Raw genomic sequence first — 14,857 nt, 5'->3', positions numbered from 1 at the left:
ACACACACACACACACACACACACACACACTTCCCTGAGTGGATTTCTCTTCAGAGTAAACAAACAGGAAAAAACTGTCCATCGGTTCACAGACCTGCAGCCTGTTTACAATCAGAGATCCAGATAACTGGGCAACTCAGAGCATCTGAGAGTCCAGTCACAACCTAATTATACTCTCTGCTTCCAAAAGAGCTGTTCAAATGCCAGCTCTGCTCCACAGCAGATGGTCAAAACTGACACAAACTGAAACAAACTGACCCCACGCTCTCTGATTAAAATTCTGGTCGGTTTAATTTTTCAGGGAACTAAGGTCGAGAAGACGTTTTTTTTTTTTCGCTGCACACACAAGAACACAAGCATTAGGTAACCAAACAATGCTTCAGCATAAATTAATATTTATGAGAATATTTTATGATAGTAAGCAAAGAAAAGCAGAATAATTGTTTCCCTCCCTTAGTTCCCTAACACAGTTTACACAATGTGTACAGGGAACACAGAATGAGAAAATAAACTCTTCCTTTGTGTCAAATTCATACATACATTTTTCGATTTGGGGATTCAAAAAAAATAAAAATAAAAAAAAAACAGCAACATCCAGCTTTTGTTTTGACCACTGAGCCAATCAGCATACAGCCCCTAACTGGCTCAGGTGTGTTCTACACTGCTCTCCAGGGACAGTCGAGATTTACCTGACATCCCCTCGTCTGTACCTGTTGCCCCTCTCCTTCTCTGAGTTTTTCCAATCGCTGCTTCATCCCTTCCTCACTCCTTAACTCTTCCTTTGCCAGGGTGGGGATCCTGGCTAAGTCTGATCAAGTCAAGAAGCGTGTGGCTTTTTCGTTGTGGCTTGGTTTTATTCGAGACTGTCCTGTAAAAACACTTGCTGTTTGGGTTGACAAACGTATATAGTTTGTGCCAAGTTCGAGATACAACCTGCAAAACTCATTACCTTCAATTCTCCTAATGTCCTACTTACAGAGACCGCTACGCTAAACAGCCCTTAGCTAGTAACTTGTTTTTACTGGGATTTTCAATATGATGTAATTCGGCAAATACATTAAACAGATAAAACTGAGAACATGGACATTCTCCCCCTGTAAAATTAGATAATTTGTGCAGCAGTTTATTATGAACCACAGCTACGTTTTGTTGTTAGGTGACGTCTAGTGGCCGTAGTAATTATGACAGGAGCAAAGGAAATGCAGTAACGTAGTATAAAGAGAGACAAAGTCCATGTTAGGAGGAGATTCGGTTGGATGAATGGGTCAACAAAACACAGGAGTATGACACAGGAGAGCGGTGTCCAATTCCTGTGTGAAAGTAGCAGTTTAGGTTGTTTCTGTTCTCCATGGCCATTCAACAAAGTTAATCATATTGTAACCATGACAACAAAGATGACCGTTATTATAGCAACCATGGCAACAAAGGTAGGTAAGCTGCTCTTGGTGCGCGTGTTTCTCGTATTCTAACCATGACAACTGAGGTCCCATCCGCCTGCCGTCGTCGGGACACTATTTCAGGAGACACTCCTATGAGTGGTATCACAGGATTGAAAAAAACTACCTGTATGGTCATTCAGGATGGAGGACGGATTGTTTTCTTCATATAAAAGGTGTTTCTTCACAGTTTATATACATGACACAGTAATGTAGTAACGTCCCTTTTAGACGTCCAGTGTCCCCTGATTTGTATTCCATCTTCACTCCCACTAGTTTGTGATTACTTTTCTGTCATGCAACTTATCAATTACTCGACTAATTGTACTTGAAGGTGCAATATTTACCTTCAGCTTGCTATTTGCAAAGTATACAACAAAATTTTAAGCTCTACGATTGGTCTCTTCTGAAATTCTTCTTGGGAGTTGTAGTTGACTTTTTTTACTTAACCGCAGATGTACACACAATTGCACTACTGAGTTTTTTATCCTATATGTGCAACCAGGACTGTTTCATAGTCACCCTAGCCTTCGAACTGTCAGTCCCCTAACACTGTCTGTGCAGAAATTGAATGAGAATTTAACTTTTTGGAAGCACTTAGTTTTGAACTTGGAGGCACTTTTGCTCTCTTGCTCTGTTGTTACCAGCAGAAAACAGCTTTACTTGAGAGGTGGAAGATTCACCAGATACTTCCTCAGCCTGTTTGTTCCCGGACCTGTTTGTTGGTACCGTTGTCCGACACCTTACTTTGGACAATATGTTTTTTTTTTTCTTCTCCTTCTTTTTCCATAGCCTGATGTTGTTTTGCTCTAAGGAACTCGTCCTTTTGATGCTTCAGAGCTGATGCTGAGGGATGATGATGTCCTAAAATGCACAGCGTAGATCAGTCTGTTGTTATGGAAACAGAAACCCTTTTCCTTTACAAAAATCCCTCCAGGCACCACTTTTTCCGTCACAAAAAAAAAAAAAAAACTGCTCCATCTGAACAGCTCCACACAGCTTCAGTCTGCCATCCTCTCCTCTCTCTTTTTCTCCTGGCCTCTCTGTGCTGAATTCAGCGTAATGTTTCTCCCTCCCTGTGGTCCACCTTCTTGTTTTTGTAGCCTGTAGCACTCAACAGATGCTCGCAGGAATCCCTGCTCGTGGCTCTTGTTGTTGCTATGAGCTGAAAACACGCCTGCACTGCAGTGCTCTGCTGTCCAAAGTTAAAACTCTCTCTCTCTCTCTCTCTCTCTCTGCTGTTCTCTGACAGCGCTGAGAACTGAAAACACACCGAGCTCACAGCGCTGTCAGGGAAAGTGCTTATAAAGCATGTGTGGGGAAGCAAAAAGGCTCAACACAACCTCAGTTAAAGCCACTCAATGGCATTTGCTCTGCTCCTTTTATCGGTTATTGTTTTTTGTTTACAAGGAGGACGTGGATTGGACAACCACTGTCTGCTGCTTCTGCTTCCATTATGTCCTTAGCTCTGGCATTTACATGATAATTCACTGAAGTAAACTTGAACAACACATAACTTTTTCTTCCTTCTCTCAAAAAGTCAATTTAACTTTTATATTTGAGCAAATTACCTGTGTGTGTGTGTGTGCGTGTGTGTGTGTGTGTGTGTGTGATGATGTGCGCTATATCTGCATATCGGTTGCATGTACCTGTAGAGATGTGTGTCCGCCTATTCATCACCTCAGCTAACGGCTAAAGTGGAAACTGTTTCTCCCAGTAACTGCGCAGAACAAGTTCTTATGCAGGTTACTGTTTTAGATCGGCGAAGAAGAACTGATTTACAGTAAAACTGTTGTTTTATCTGGTTGTGAAACTACGAATTTTATTAATAAATCACGTGGTGTTGGATACCCGTCGATTCCCAATCATTTCTGATACTATCGCAATCGGAACAACTCTGTCTTTATATGTACCTCTTGAAGATGTACAGTAATTACAGTGTAATTCACACACAAATTCTGAGATTATTTAAAAGGAGTGACCCGGTTTAAACTGGGCTTCACACAAATTGTGTGTTCCCAAGAGATCACAAAGCTGCTGCTGCTGAGGACGACGTTCAGCTAATGTTTCAGCCAGCAGGACGCTCTGGTGTGAAGCGAGGACAGCTCACAGAACTTCCTCATTTCACTTTCTACCAGTGGAAATGATGAGACAAACAGATATATAAGATGCAGAAGAGCTGCTGACGATGCTGCAGATGAGCTGGAATCCCTTCATGAAACGGCAATAAATATTTAATGGATAGGTTTGGAATATTTTTCAGCACGCACAAGACTAACGTACCGTGAGAGTTATGGGTTGCTGTTATTATTACTCCAGTCCATACTGGCTTTGGAGTGATCACTTCTTCACATAACCGCGGCTTAAGAGATGGGGAGAAAAGATCCGCAGTATGATGAAGCTAATATGAATTCAGTTAGACAAACGAAGAGCTGTATGTCCAGCCTGGTAGTTGTGTGTAAGTTTCTCTGTCCCGGTAACAAACCTACATGTGACTAATCTGATTCTGCCCCTTGTGATTCACATCCAGTGCCAACGTTCGCTGTTAATGCAGGATGCAGTGTGTCTCTCATGTAGAGAAAAGTTAAGAGTGTTGAAGTTCAGGTGGTGGATGGGAGTGTAGCGTGTCTGACATTCAGGGATGGGATTTTGCGTCCATTCACAGATAAACAATTGTTTGCTATTGTCGATTGTAATCTGAGGTTATGTTGGGCTGGAGTTCACAAGAGCTGAGCGCCAACTCCTGACATCCAAACGGCCCCCTGTCAGAGCTCAGCTCTGTCTCCTTCAGTCTCACACTGTTGTCAACACTCACACTGGGCTTGAAACATCCTCTTTCAGAAACTGTCTCACACTGACCAAACAAATTTAAAATGACAGCTCCTTTCCTTTCACAGCAGCAAACAATATAATCTTCTCTTGTGCCATAACCTGGATGCTTTTCTGCACAGGAAATAAACTGTTGCACATAGTTTCACAGTTTATACAGTGACATCGCTGTGAACCACGAGGCCACAGTCAGGATGAGTCCAGCACCATCAGAGTTGTTGCTACATTTCTTATTTCCAGGGGGATTATTACAGGAAGCTTTGCTGCTTAAATGCAATATTACTGAAAGCATGGAGCCTATCACGCTTGCAGTAGAACTCAGAAATGCTCGAAATACTATCAAATGTTACAAACAGTGATACTGTTGATTATGTTCTTGTCAGGAAATTGAACTGAACAACACAGCATCTCTTCACTAATGCTGAGCAGCCTGGTATTTAAAAAGACTCTTATTTTGGAGAATGGCCACTTGATTTGGCTAAATCAGACTGATAAAGCTACACATTAACTTGCATTTTTTTATTTGCAAGGAACAAAGGAATCACGTCACAGCCAGTAAGCTCAATCTCTGTCTCTTAAGAAACTAAATGAACTTCCCCGCTGGACAAATCCCAGAGTTCCTCTGTGTCGTCTTTCTTTGTCTTTCTGCTGCTCGCTCAAGATGCCGTGCACCCTCCCACTGCCCCAGCTCCCTCCATCACACCTGACACACAAGACGCACGAGTCCGTCTCTCCTAGCTACACCACCACAAGGGAGACATTTTACAGAAATGACACAACAAGTGTGTCTTTTTGTTTGTGTTGGTTGAATGTCACGTATTTCCATCTGGCTCAAAGAGTGACTGAGCTACAGAAGCTCTCACACAGAGAATAATCATCATCATCAGAGTCATGATAATAAACAAAAAGTATGACTCTCCAAATCATCAGTCTTTATTATAAAAATTATTTCAGTCAGCAGGGTCACAGTTTTAACTTTATTTTGTCATGTTACCAATGTGGACAGTTTTTTTCAGATTCAAAACGGTAAGAAAAACAGAAATCTTAAAAAGATTTTTTCCTGAATATTCTTCACAGATGCAGAATGATATTTTGGATGCTGAGACATTTGGTGGCAGGATCCTGTTCTGTGATCATTGTTTGAGTAAATTGGCTCTTTAAAGCCCTTTCCTCTATTGAGTGAGCATTTTACCACCCACTGCTCTGTCACATTCACAAGATTTGGTGCAGAGAAAAAATTGTGCAATACACTCTGAAGGATGGGATTGTGTTTTGCCGAGCTCCACCATCCTGCATCAGGTCCGAGGTGTCTCTTGAATGTGACCTTCAAAGAGTGCTCCACAGATTGAATTATTTAATCATAATGGAACAAGAATTTTAACTATTTCACTTCCCTTTTGTGGAGCAGTCTGCCTAAATAACATGCCCAGATATATAAATCAGGCTGTGTTAAAAGGGAACTTCATAGACTTTTACACATCAAAGTGTAATTGCCAGTTTTGGTTAGTGCTACTGCATAGGAAATGTGCTTGCCAGACTTCAGTTGCTCGCTCCTCGAGTTCAGTTGCATCATGGGTAATGCAGGTGACATACTTGACGAGGAAGATGTGTGGAATAAAGAAGATGATTTCTCTGTCCATTGTGAGTGTGACAGTGTCAAGCGGAGGTACACTTTGGGGTACATTTGCACGATTGATGGGTCTCTCAGTCTCTGTTCAGACCTGGCATTATGATCCGATCACAAATGGTCAGCTCTCAGTACGTCAGTTCACACCTGGTTTTAAAATGCGTCTCCGCACGCCTATCGAGTGACCACTTGTGATTAGATCTCACTTCCCCGCTTTATATACAAATAAACACGTATTTGTTGTTGTTTTTAGCCGGTTCGACTACGACAGACGGGTCCGCGGTCAATGTGTTTGTTTGTGTGAGAGAGCGAGAGGAAAGGGAGCGGGGTGAGGAGGGGTCGAGCGAATCAATACTCTGCACACAGCTCTGCAATGAAAGTTTTTAGCCACTTGAAATACTAAAATATTGTGTATTTTCGGTTCATTATGAAACTGTTGGGACTAATCAGACTGTGTCAGAGGACAGTAGGCGGTGCTTCAATGTGGCCACAGTTCCGAATGTGGTCTGAGTGATCGGATCTCAAATGCATCCTCAATGCATCTTGGGTGCATTCATCCCTAAACTTAGAGCTGTCCACTTGTGATTGGTTCACCTGAGACGGATGTTAATGCCATGGTTAATGTCATGGTAAGCTGTTGTTAGTTGCTTCACCCTCCTCATCTTCACCATGCTGCCATATTAAGATGTTATAACCTTAGTAACTTATGAATATGGTGACATAAAACAGCATCAAACCAAACACCTGTGAGTGACGTCACAGATGCTGCTGATGTTTTCTACCGTCTCTTGGCAAAAGATAGAAAGATAGTAACTAATGCAGTTTTACAGTTTTGCCCTTCATGTTCAACTCTGTAGCAGTAAAAGGTGTGTGTGTGTGTGTGTGTGTGTGTGTGTGTGTGTGTGTGTTTGTATATGTTTAGGTTAAATGTCACCACTTCCCATCTACTGCAAAAGAACGACTCAGACCTTTCTGAGCTGTGAGTATTTCTTAAAAACTGCACCTAAATGTCACATCTGGTGAAAACAGACTTAATTTACATTAGTCTGTTGTTTTAACTTTTTTTCTTATTTTCTATTTCTCTCCGTAGCTTCTCGTCATGAATAATTGAGCTGACTGCTATGGGGCCTCGGCTCCTGCACCTGCTACATCCCGCATGGATAAGATATGAGTCTATCCCAGGTAATTACCCACAATCCATCACCTCAAGACCAACTGAAGCTAAATCGCATTGGGCCCCATTCTTTAACTCTTTTGGATAATTGGGCATCTTTAAATTCAAAGCGCTCGGCTGATGCTCTGACTTACACTCAGTCTGAGATTATTCTTTAAAGCTTCTCAGCTCTTTAAGGAGCCTCTGACAGTCACTGTCATTCACCTGCGGAGTGATAATGCACGTGCATATCTTGTAAGGTGGTGTAAAAACACACACTCAGTTTTAAGATTTGACTTTAAGGCTGTGATTTGATAACATGCGGAGTGTACCAACAATGGCGTACTGGACCTTCATCACCATGGTTACAATAATAAACAGTCAGGACTTGAAGTGTTTTAGGGAAAAGGTTGTGGTTTGGGTTAAAAGTTCTTCGTTCCATAATGTTAGACAATCTTCATTGTCATGGTTACAATAATAACAATGCTGTTAAGGTTGTAAAACGGTCATGATAAAAGTAACAATATAAACTGCTACTTTCACATGGGAATCCAACACCGCTCTCCTGTGTCATATTTCGTTGACCCATCCATCCACCACAACCTCCTCCTGATGTGGACTTTGTCGATCTTTATACAACACATCTCCTGACTTTCACTCCTCTCATAATTACTATAGTTGCTAGATGTTGCCTAAGAAGAAAACGTAACAATGGGTCATAATATCCTGCTGCACAGATGACCTATGGAGACTGACTCTGTGTTCCCTATCTTATCTGCTTGTTACATTTGCCACGTTGCTCTGTTAAAAATCACAGTAAACACGGTTTACTAGCTAAGGGCTGTTTGACGTTTTGGTCAAATGAGGAGAACTAAAGGTAATGAGGAGTGTCGTAGGTTGTATCTCTAACTTGACACAAACTATATATGTTTGTCAAAACAAACACAAAGGCCATATTTTGAAGCAAACAACTATAAATGACAAGAAATAAAAAATAGTCACACGTATTATGATGTTTACCTACTAAAACATCTCTGACTGGCCGCGTAGGAAAAATTACATGTGGTAAAAATACACAGTGCAGCATGGCTTTTAACTACATTGGTCAACACACAAACATATACATAATACATCTAAAATAATGTGTTTCAAAATTCTAAAAGTGAACGCGAGTATACAAAGTCTTATTCTAAGTGACTGATATTTATGAAAAATTACATTTATATCAAAACAATCTCTTTGACTTCTGACTTTCTGCTCTCCTCACTCTTCTACCTACTGTATTTAAGATCAACAAAAATTCACCACGGAGGCTTTTGCTGGAGGATTAGAGGCTAACAAGAGTGTGTGTGTGTGTGTGTGTGTGTGTGTGTGTGTGTGTGTGTGTGTGTGTGTGTGTGTACATATTTGGGCATGTTTAATGTGTGAATAAAGGTGTGGAAACAGGTGGAATAATTCACAGTTAACAATACACAGTGCACAACTACATGCATGTCAGAGTGAGAATAAGAAGTGTAACAAGGATAGTAATTATCTGTAAAAGAGGCATAGGGGGTAACAGACCACACACACACACACACACACACACACACACACACACATTTACAACATGTAATCATTTCCTTGACACTTCATGACTCCAGTGCAGCATTAACATGAGCTGCTGTCTTAATCGAACATTCAATAGTTACAGAAAACTGCATGCAGTACTCTGAGTGAAGTTTAATATGTTTAATTGCAGTATTCTTAGATCTGCGGGACCAGATGTGTCTCAGGACTATGAATAATTATTCTCATAACACACATCTGGAGTGAAACTGTCACTGTGATTGCTTGCTCGTTCCATTGCAGTAGAAACTTTAACTGCTTCGAATCAGCTGTCTAGTGCTTTGCAGTGTTTTATATAGAACTTCATATCGCGCAGGAGGAAGCCAAGGAACAAAATTAATATCATGATGCTACTTGTTGGCTGTTCAATCTGTTGTGCCATATGGGAATCTGTGAGCAATATAGAAGTATACTTGATCTCAGAAGAAGTAATTGAAAAGAAAATGTGCAGCTGTGGTGGAAGCCACAGTGGGTCAATTAAAATCCTATAAACTGTCTAAGAAAAACAGAGTATCTTTATAGAACTCACAAGCCTACAAATCTAACAAGCTCACTTTTTTAGATGTAAAACAACATCTCTAGCCGTTACTTATGAAAACAGCTATGTCAAATTATGTAGACGTCAAGTAATTTACGCATTGAGGAGAAAAGCCAAACCAATTCAATGCTGGTGGACGGAGCCGGTGAAAACTTTAAAAACCTTTTGGATGTTTTTAATGATCTACCGGCCGACCAGGATTTAAGCCTGTAGTCCCAATGGCCAGTCCGCTTGTGCTCTGGTTTTATCTCTTTCTTTGTCTTTTTAGCCTCTTCAGTGGAGGAAACTCTGGAAGGTGGCTTTCACCTGAATGCTGTGTACTGCACTGTGCCATCTCTCATGTGGGCTGTCCCTGTGTGTTTATAAATGCGGGGAGGACCAGTGGTTTAACAGGGAGGGATTCATATGCACTAACATGCACGCGGTGTCAGACCGGATATCAAAACAATGACCAGAGAAACTCAGATTACAACACACATAGATGGGTGTGACTTTGTTCTCTGCTCAGGACGCCAGTAATCCACTATCTCTTTACATAGAAAATAGTTGTTTGCTGCTATATTACCGTTTAAAATCTCATATATACAACCTTTAATGGAACACCACCATTACATACAATAACATATGATTGCTGATGCCTCCATTTGAGAGCACGAGGGGTCACTGAATGGCTTGGAAAAAATGTGAAACATATTCTATGGCCTTCACAGTCACTGGCTCTCACACCAACTGATGACCTATGAGAGATTTTGGAGCAAAGTGCTCCCCACCACCATCATCAAAACACCAAATGAGGGGATTTTTTTTTTGTTCACAGACTTGGAGGGGGGGGGTCTTTGACAAAGAGCAATGGAGCATTCTATTACTGCATGGAGCCCGTGTGCTTCTTCAGAAACTGATTTTATATGACAGTATAGGAGGAAAATAGACAACACTTCCCACACCACCATGTTTTCTATGTCTGAAAATCAGGAGCAAGGACAGAGCTTTCAGTCATGTGTTGCACGGCGCTTGATGCAGTCTGACGTCTGTCTTGAGCAAACAAACATTCAGCTTTAATACAGAGCAAAAGAACTGCAAAGTGTCCCAACAATAACAAAGTCACCGACACACAAACACATACACAGTCTCCTGGTTCAACATGACATGCATGAGCAGACAGCGGCTGCCCACCAGGCCAACCATGACTGCACACGTACACAAGCTCACACAACACCCACATGTCCACCTACACTTGTTTCAATCAAATTCACAGGGGGATACTATGTGCGCACACACACACACATTCTCTCTCACACACACACACACACACACACACACACACACACACACACACACACACACACACACACACAGACAGACACATGGAGCTGCATGCTGAGGGCGGCTTGAGTGCTTTGAAAGATCACCTTGAGTAGTCAATGTTAGAGAAATTTATTTGAAGGAGCCTGATGTCCTCCAATGCTTCAATTTATCATAATCTTTAATACATTCATTTCATGTAGCTGCAGCAACTCATCACTGGCTGAATGAGAATTCATCCGAGTACCTTTTAGAAGCCTGATGATGTAAAAATATTCAATAATTCCAAGAAAAGGGGAAGTATTAAAAAAATAATCAAATTTGTTGCATATGATATTTATATTGCAACCTCTCAGAAACCAGCAGGTTGAGAAGCGCTGGGCTAAAAATGTCAAAAAAGACAGTTGCCCATCAGAGGATCCCAGAGTACAAACATATTCAGGTTACAGTGAAAAGACACGTAGGAAAGAGTGAATTTAGGTGATAAATCATATGAGATAAGGGTGATTTTATGTGATAAATGACTTAACTGACTGTCAAGATTGGCACTGAATAATATCCTTTTAATCGGTGAATTGATTGATGGACTAATAATTCAGCATCAGCATCAACAGACTGTGGTGACAGCAACTGAGCCTCTGAGAGACGCATTGCTGCACGAGTGACACTGAGCTGTGACTTGAATAAAACTGAATCCTCACATCATCTGAAAAACAACTGAAAAGATCTAAAGTCCTTGTTATATGTTTAGACTGGATGATTTATAGATGTATTAAAGTATTTTGTCCCGTTGGTTTGGATTGCTATAGCAACAGTGGTCGTATCATCCTTCCTGATTGTAAATCCTTTGATTTGTAGGAATGACTGAAAATGAGCTGTCGCTAAACTGGAACTGAAATCTCACATACATCCATTATATCAGACCTTTGTTTGTCTTACCTTATGATGACATACATGACCAGGAAGTTTCCCACAAGGCCGATGACGCAGACGATCATATAGACAACCACAATGGTGACCTTCACCCCCGTTGGCAGTAAGGCGTCGGTCTCGTTGTAGGTACCGGTGAAGTTGTTCTGGAATAGCGAGTCGTTGTAGAGCTGCAGGTGGCCCAGCTCGGCCAATAGGAAGTCGTCGGGGAACTCCATCTTTGACCAGGGCAAAGGCAGGGAGGTTACAGCCACCTGAAAGAAGGAAGTCAAAATGTTGTAGTCTGAAACACTGAAAAACATGTGGAATGTGTCAAGTAACTTAGCGCAATCTGAAAATCTGGTTCTTGTTGACCTCCAGTGGATTTAACTTTACTGCAGTGATACATGGGCGTACTCTGAGACCCTGTGGGTGTGGTTATAGGTGCAACAAGCACTTCTCATCACACCATGCGGTCAAAGGTGAAACAGGCTTAAAATCAGCCAGAGGGGGCAGAAAAACACTGCTTTTCAGCCTGATGATAAATTAGTCTTTAAATATTTGATCTGTAATCCTCTCGAATTTTGAAACCTTGTGGTCTACACAATGTTCATGTGGTCTCCTTTTACTCGCCTCCTTCAAAAATACACCAATAATCATATAACCACTGAGGAATCAAAACAGCACAGGTGCTGTACAACGGTGACCTGCAGCCACTGTAAAAGTTTTCAACAAAGAACCCTCACATGCAGCTTTTCCTGCTTTGTCTTCTCTAGCAGCCCTCCCTTGTGCTTGTTATACATTTGTCCACAGCGCCTACAAAAGTATCGCAGAGCAATGATGGCTCCCGCTACTTGCACAGTATGTGCACAACAACAATGGCAATTGGAGACCAATGTTTCCCAAGTGAGCATGCTGAGAGCTTGATCCAGCTCACCTACTGCATGCTCTGTTGACCTGTCAGTATTGTAGACTATTGATGTTCTGTTAGATAAAAATACAGAAATTATTGCTAAAGGTAAAACTATCTGATGACAAGTGACCACAAAAATACATTTGAGGAGTTGGATTAGGTGTGTAGTTTGAATCAATTCAAGTGATTTGTCAGTTTCCACATATTCAAACGTGGTTTTTTGAAATTTTGAATTATAATCCTTCTAATTTATACAGCACACTGTTGGTATTGCAAATCTGCAATTGGTGAATTAGTTAAGGTGATAGAAAACCATTGTCATGGTTTAGAGAAACCAATATCAATAGTAAAAGACATGATACAAACCCTGATTTTCAGTCTGAAAGTCACTCTATACCTAATCCAACCACCTCGACCGTGCAACAAGACTATTCATGGCAGTATAACAGTGTCACTCTATTTCCTGCTTTGCTACTCAATGTAAACAAAGCTTTTAAACAGTGGATAAATAAAGCAGGAAGGATAGATGAGGAAAAAGGGAGAGGAGGGGGTGAGGAGGGAGAATACAGGAAAGAAGAGGACAAGGGGTACAGAAATAAACTGAAGGGGGGGGGCAGAAAGAGAGTGAGGAAGGAGCTTAATTCAGGGTGGAAGAATAGAAAGAAGAGGGGCGAGGAAGTAGGGTAAAAGAGGAGAGAAAAGGTGAGTATATGGGGAGTAAGGGAAGGAAGGAAATTGAAAGGAAGAGTAGCAAAAAAAGGAGAGAAAATTGACAGCATCAAATTTTCTATTAATGCACTGCCACGTGAGGAATATATTACTGCCAAGATGTGTGAGACAGAGAGAGAGAACGAGGGGGAGACACAGGGAGAGATGTCATCAATATTTATGGTTGTTAATGCAGTGAAAAGAGAAAGAAGAGAAAACAGTGGTCGTACACATGACTTTTTTTCAGGAACACAGCTCTAGAGCAGGACACAAAATGGACAAATTTACATATTTAAAGGAAAAGGCTGAGTTATTCTATATTTGTCTTATTGTCAACAGCCAAAACCAACAATATATCAGTCTGTCTCTCAATACATTCTGATTTCCCAAATCTGTATTTGGCCCTGAACCCCAAGCCCATTGGCTCCTACTTTGTAAATCCCTACAATTCTCTGTAGTGTCCTCTGGTGTGTGGACATCAGCGTCTACAATGTTTAATAAATTTCCTAACAAACATTTCTCAAACAGGAGGTTTTAGTTCTTTTTTGGGGACTATTCTCAGATGAGTCTTAATACACATTTTTAGAATTAATATTAGATTGAAACGCAGTTTCGTTTTACTTTTTCATTTAGCCATTCATCATGCTATCCAATTTTTTTTCAGAGGTGGGGTTATTTTGTTTTGTTTTGCCTTAACCAATCAGTGGCAAGTGACGTATCCGTACGGCTGATGTCATTTTTAGTTGACATGGAAACGGTGCAAGCAGTTGCTTTAAGTTTTTCACAGCTCAACAAAATATGTTGATTTTAATTTTTAAATAAATGTTCTGAGCTAGCTTACTATGTTAGATGATGATGTCCCTATTATTATTCCAACCTATTAGTTTCTGACTGGTCAATTGTTTGTGTAACTGGGGCCAAAAACACCCCAGATCTGTTTGACTTGCTGAACAAATCTAAGATGTGGGCAACAGTTCAGAGGACTGGAACCAGGCTATCACAAATGCTAACACGTTTGGCAAGTCAGCATTCAGTTTAGTGCATTCTCTTTGTGGATGATGTGGTTCTGCTGACTTTATTAGGCCACAACAGTCAGTGTCTACTGAAGCGGTGAAGTGCCAAGTCCCCAGGTTGCCTGGTAGTGTGCTGGAAAAATGGAGGATGGCATCCTGTGGTCTTGTTCATCAATCGAGGTAGGGCTGGGCAATATAGTTGATAAAATATTGCAATGTTTTTAGGCTATATCACGATACACAATATATATCACAATATTTTGAAATCTCCTCAATAGAACTACAAAAATGCATTATTTAACCCTTTGATGCACGAAAAGAAACACTCTCATGCTTTGCCACTGCTTTGTGTGAAGACACCAGGGCACATCCCGAACATGCTTAAGGGATTACATATATTTCATCTGGCCTGCGTACAGCTCACCAAGGGTGAGCTAGAGGATGTGGTGAGGAAGAAGGATGCCTGGGGTACCTGCTTAGCCTCCTGCCACCAGGACCTACGCCTGGATGAGTGGCAGAAAATGGACAGAAAGAGGCTTATGTACTGCAAGTGGGACTGACTCACTACAGTGCCAACGTTCATTATAATAAAAGAAGTCGTCACCCGGTGCAATAGTGTGGCTTATTAATGTGATTTTAAAATTTTCTGGAAGACAGTGGAGGCCTATGGCACAGAGGAATAATAAGCTACATCAGGCTTCGGCTGCACAGGCAACACTCTCTTTTTCTCCCTTCACGCGAGCTGCAGCAGCAACACGTCAAAATGCTGCCACGGACCAGACTCCCTGCCTCCCTGCCTCCCTGCCCCCCACCCTCCCTCC

The 14,857-nt window shown here is 41.3% G+C and overlaps 1 protein-coding gene across 1 annotated transcript in view; it reads right to left on the bottom strand.

Moving 5' to 3' along the window:
* Window positions 1–14,857, bottom strand: part of oprl1 (opiate receptor-like 1) — an 83,856-nt gene that overhangs the window by 64,157 nt on the left and 4,842 nt on the right. Inside the window, exon 2 of the mRNA XM_023393044.2 lies at window positions 11,433–11,677. Coding sequence (XP_023248812.2) covers window positions 11,433–11,641 — 209 coding nt within the window. The 5' untranslated portion in view covers window positions 11,642–11,677. The remainder of the gene's footprint in view (window positions 1–11,432; window positions 11,678–14,857) is intronic.

Source organism: Seriola lalandi, unplaced genomic scaffold (assembly GCF_002814215.2).
Source record: "Seriola lalandi dorsalis isolate HSWRI2012SDOR001 ecotype SW California unplaced genomic scaffold, Sedor1 jcf7180002054927, whole genome shotgun sequence".
Lineage (NCBI taxonomy): Eukaryota > Metazoa > Chordata > Actinopteri > Carangiformes > Carangidae > Seriola > Seriola lalandi.
Note: the sequence above shows the minus strand (reverse complement) of the source record. Positions and strands in the feature narration are given on the sequence as shown.